Source organism: Cricetulus griseus, chromosome 4 (genome assembly GCF_003668045.3).
Source record: "Cricetulus griseus strain 17A/GY chromosome 4, alternate assembly CriGri-PICRH-1.0, whole genome shotgun sequence".
Lineage (NCBI taxonomy): Eukaryota > Metazoa > Chordata > Mammalia > Rodentia > Cricetidae > Cricetulus > Cricetulus griseus.
This window is the reverse complement of record NC_048597.1, coordinates 149,868,477-149,873,232: the sequence shown is the minus strand read 5'-3', so window position 1 is coordinate 149,873,232 and position 4,756 is coordinate 149,868,477. Positions and strand designations below refer to the sequence as shown.

At 36.0% G+C, this 4,756-nt stretch overlaps 1 protein-coding gene across 1 annotated transcript; it reads right to left on the bottom strand.

The window, feature by feature from the left end:
- Nucleotides 1-3,065: 3,065 nt before the first annotated feature.
- On the bottom strand, nt 3,066-4,010 carry LOC100772488 (olfactory receptor 147). Its single transcript, XM_027412224.1, has one exon. It carries the CDS (start codon nt 4,008-4,010, stop codon nt 3,066-3,068), a length of 945 nt encoding a protein of 314 aa, XP_027268025.1.
- Between the last annotated feature and the right edge of the window lie 746 nt (nt 4,011-4,756).

The following is a 4,756-nucleotide window of genomic DNA, read 5'->3' as shown; positions in this document are numbered from 1 at the left end:
ATTAGTAAGACTTGATGTCATGTTACATTTCACTAAGAAAGAAAGGGAGCCTGTCAACCCATACTGGCCTGAAATTTACTGCTTTAAATTTCTACTTTATTTTTATTAAAAGAATCCTGTTCTATGTGTGTATACTCTCATGTTTTACAGATGACTCAACAATTTATTCTTTCTTCTGAAATAAGGATAGGATATATATATATATATATATATATATATATATATATATTTGTACATGAGTCTCAGATACAATGACCTAGCTTCTATGACTTGTTGTTACCTTGATGCCTTGGGGATTATTACTTTGTATTAAGTGAATAAAAAGTAATTATATAAAAATGGTACTATTTCTGCAATGAAGTCTTTTCTAACTGGCTGCATATCCATAGGTATCAGTGCTTCTTTGGTATGGGAAGATACTACACCCATTCCAAGCAGTATAAAACATTATTTTTTTCCTTAAATACTTTTAAGTATACCCTTGGTTCTTTTCTCCTTATGGTGATTCATATGTGTTATATGTGACAAATTGTATTTGCTTTCTATATTACAGTTTGAATTAATCTTATTATAATGTGACAATAAATATATTTTTATAAATATACATATGAATTTTAAATTACCCCAAGTTAGCACCAACTATCTATTAACACAAATTCTCCCCCAGCTAAATTGGAGTGACAGCAGCACCAATATCTATGATCAATTGTTGACACCAATACTAGCAATGGTACCTATGTTGGAACTGTCAGCAGGCCATCATCAATGCTTAAAAGTTGTTAAGCCAAGGGTAGTGGTACCTGCCTATAATCTTAGTCCTCAAGAGACAAAGTCAAGGGGATGATAATTTTAAGGCTACCCTGAGATGCACAACACAATCCTGTCTCATGGCAAAAAAAAAGCACTGAGAAGCTTTGAGTATTAAGTTGAGTGAAAAATTCCATGTTTATATTTCTGGAATATGGTATTTAAAACTAGTATGTGGTATTTTTAAATGTGTTTCATTATTTATGATTTATGTAATGTGTGCCATAGTAGTTTTAATATTAGGTTGCAGAATCGAAAACAAGAAGACTAAGACTCAAAACTAGAAGCTCAGACTCAAAACAAAGTCATTTTTGTTGATTCTTCCACTTGACAGCTTACTAAACTCATGCAGACACAGGCTCAAGGGGCTTCCACCTAACTCTTCCTACTGTTTCAGCTGACATCTAGCAACATTGACTCATTTTTCAGATGTGTACAATTATCAAGGAATCATCCATTCTTCGGGACACCCAAATTTTTATTATTTAAATTTATTCTTCCATGAATTTCAGTAAAAATTTTCCTGGATGCTAGATTAGTTATAAATGACCATTTACCATGCTTTGGAATATGGAGAAGAAAGAATAAGCTATCAGATTGACATCATCCAAACTTTTATTGTGCGTATTTACATCCAGTATTTTCCCTTGCAAAACCCAATTCCACTTAGTTGTTCATCACACTTGTATGCACATTCTTCTGCTTAGCCTTCAGCCATAGCATTCATCTGTTTCCCAAAACCATTGGGACTCATCATTAAGATGGTTGCTACCTCTAAAACTCTGTTCCACTCCTCTATTAGATGTTCTGTGGGCAACCACGCTTTCAGTCAGGTAACCTGATGCCTTCTCAGAAAGAGTCCTTCAACCAGCCCACCCAAGATAATAAGACAGTTAGTCTCAGTACAATTACATTCTTTCAAGACTCTGTGTATTCTTTTTCCATTATATATTCACAAATACAAATTGTGATCTTACTAGCCTGCAGCCTTCTGAGATCATGTGCATCTTCAGCTTTTTCAGAGCTATATTTGCAATGTTTGACCAAATCCTAGGTATCTTGATGTCTAAAATAGGATAGATGCTCAGTTTATATTTGCTATTCAATAAACTCCATCATTGTATATTATATTATGAAAGTAAAGTTATTGAAGAGAAAAAGTGACTAATAATAAATTAAGATTATACAATTTGTTTGAGGAAAAGACAAAATTCCTTTAACCATGACAAGTAAAATTGTTTAGTCAAATTCTTGCCAATGAAGATGTAGCATGTCTTTACAAGTACATTGTTGTCTTCAAGTCCATAAATAGAAAACCTAATACATGTTCACTGTAACCTAAGTGACCACAGTTGTTTCATTTTTGTCTGAAAGCACTAGAATCACAATATACTCACCAATTCCTCTTTACCAAACATGTTTAAGGATAAGAGAAAAGACAATATTGAAAAGGGCATTTCCCCTCCATACTTGAACCTTGGAGATACAAAGGAACCACTTGAAAAAAAATCTACTTACATCCACAGAGGGTTATAAACTAAATGGATGAGAAACTGTCTCTAAGATTACTGAAATCACTATCTCAGAGGCACAGTGACATAAGACCTCTAGATATACCCTATAGAAAAATCTCACACTTGTGCTTAAGATGTAGATAAACAGAACAGAACTTGCCTAGCATGCAAGAGAGCATGAATATGATTCCCCAAAAACACAACCTGCAGAAATATTCCAAAATGTCCTTTTAAAAGATTTCATGACCTGTTGTTTCTGAGTCTAATATCATCCAGTGCTTTGTATACTTAAATCCTCACAATTCTAAGGCTAAAATGTAACATACTGGTAGATGGTGGCACAAATGTGTTTGCTCAGTTTTCAATACTGAAAAAAGATACATATGATTTTGGAAAATTATAGAATAAACTATGAGTTCATCATCCTTCACTGTCTTTACTTCTGAAACATACTTGATAATTAACTTAATTTGCATAATACTAAATAGTTTTAATTCCACACTATTCTTACCACTGGTTTTTGCTTTTCTTTTGTTTTTGTTTTTGTTTTTTTGTTTCGTGCTGTGTTTAGGATTTTGATATTATCTTAGTTACTGATGTCACTGAAGTTTTTCAAGACAGTGGGTCAAATCCAGGGCCTCACATATTTGAGCAAATGTTCTGGCAAATGTTCTACCAATGAGTGAGTCCTCCAGTCCTATGAAACATCCTAAGATTTACTTTAAAAACAAATACAGGTTCTACTTAAGTGAACACTGTTTTCTTCAAAGCTTTTCTCAGTGCAATGTGCACATCCTTATTTCTTAAACTGTAGATGAAAGGATTCAGCATTGGGCCTACAATGGTATAAAAAATAGTAGATATTTTATCATCATCTACAGACGTATTAGAAGGCTTAAGATACATGAATGCTGAGGCTCCAAAGAAAAGAGAAACAGCTATTACATGGGAGCCACAAGTGCTGAAGGCTTTTGACCTACTCTCTGCAGAATGGATGCTGAGGATGTTGTAAAGGATCAAAGTGTAAGAAATAAAGATAGTCAGGCTAGGCACTATGACATTGACACCCACAACAATGAAAACTACGAGCTCATTGATGGCAGTACTTGTGCAGGAGAGCTTCTGGAGAGGGGGTATGTCACACATGTAGTGATTGATGATGTTGCCATTACAAAAGGTCAGACTTAGCATGCTTCCAGTGTGGGCCATGGCTCCCACAAACCCCATCGCATACACACCCACTGTCATCAAGTGGCAGACCTGATAGGACATGGTGACCTTGTAAAGCAGGGGCTTACAGATGGCAGCATATCTGTCATAGGCCATGGCTGTCAAAATGTAGCATTCGTCAATAACAAAGAAGCAGAAGAAGAAGAGCTGAGTCATGCACTCAGTGTGGGAGATGATGTTCTGCTTCACAAAACTCACCAGCATTTTGGGGGTTATGACAGAGGAGTAGCAGAGATCTGTGAAGGAAAGGTTGAAGAGAAAGTAGTACATGGGGGTGTGCAGATGAGGGTTCAGAACAATGAGAATGATCAAGCCCAGGTTCCCCACCATGGAGACCACATAGATTGCCAAGAAGAGGAAGAAGAGAGGCAGCTGGAGCTCTGGTTGCTGTGTTAAGCCCAGCAGGATGAACTCCTTCACTGAAGAGTCATTACCTAGGGCCATTCTTCTCTGGATCATTTCTGTGAGAACAGTAAATATCATAACTTTAAAATAAAATAAAAGCCCTCTCCAAACTACCACTTAAACTTAGATTAAGAGCCAGAATCAATTGATAAATTTGAGGTAAGACTTCTCTGTGTCTTTTCTTTCTAAATTTTACAGGTGTGATGAACATAAATAAATGAAAGGCCATTTCCTTGGGAATAATATTCAGGGAACCAGTGATCATTTTTGGTTCTGCATCATCTCTGTTCTTCTCCTACTTTGGAAGTCCACCTCCCACTTAAGGTTCAGTGATAATCTCAAAAGAGAAGAAACAAAGCACTCAAGGACTCAAGGTGTTTTGAAGTAGAAAAACAAGCATGTATCCAATTCAATACTTACCCTTCACATATGGAAAACTCATAAGTGGCCTCACTGATCTTCTCTATTCTCATAGGTGGTCAAGTATTCATGACATTGGAAAGCTGTAAAGGTGCAAAACAATGTGTGTGTGTGTGTGTGTGTGTGTGTGTGTGTGTGTGTGTGTGTGTGTGTGTGTGTGTGTTCTGTTATGTTGTTACTACATTTGGCTTTCTGGTGATGAGGGTAATTACATTTGGTCTGGCAAAGTCAGAGTCATCATGTTTCTAGATTAAGGAAAGACATGATTGTAGATCATTATTTCCAGTGATGACTCTTCCAAAGTTGTCCTCTCTAGCCCAGAGGTTGTTAAATAGCATCTACTGACATCAAGAGAGCCAACTGATTATGACTCAAGAGAG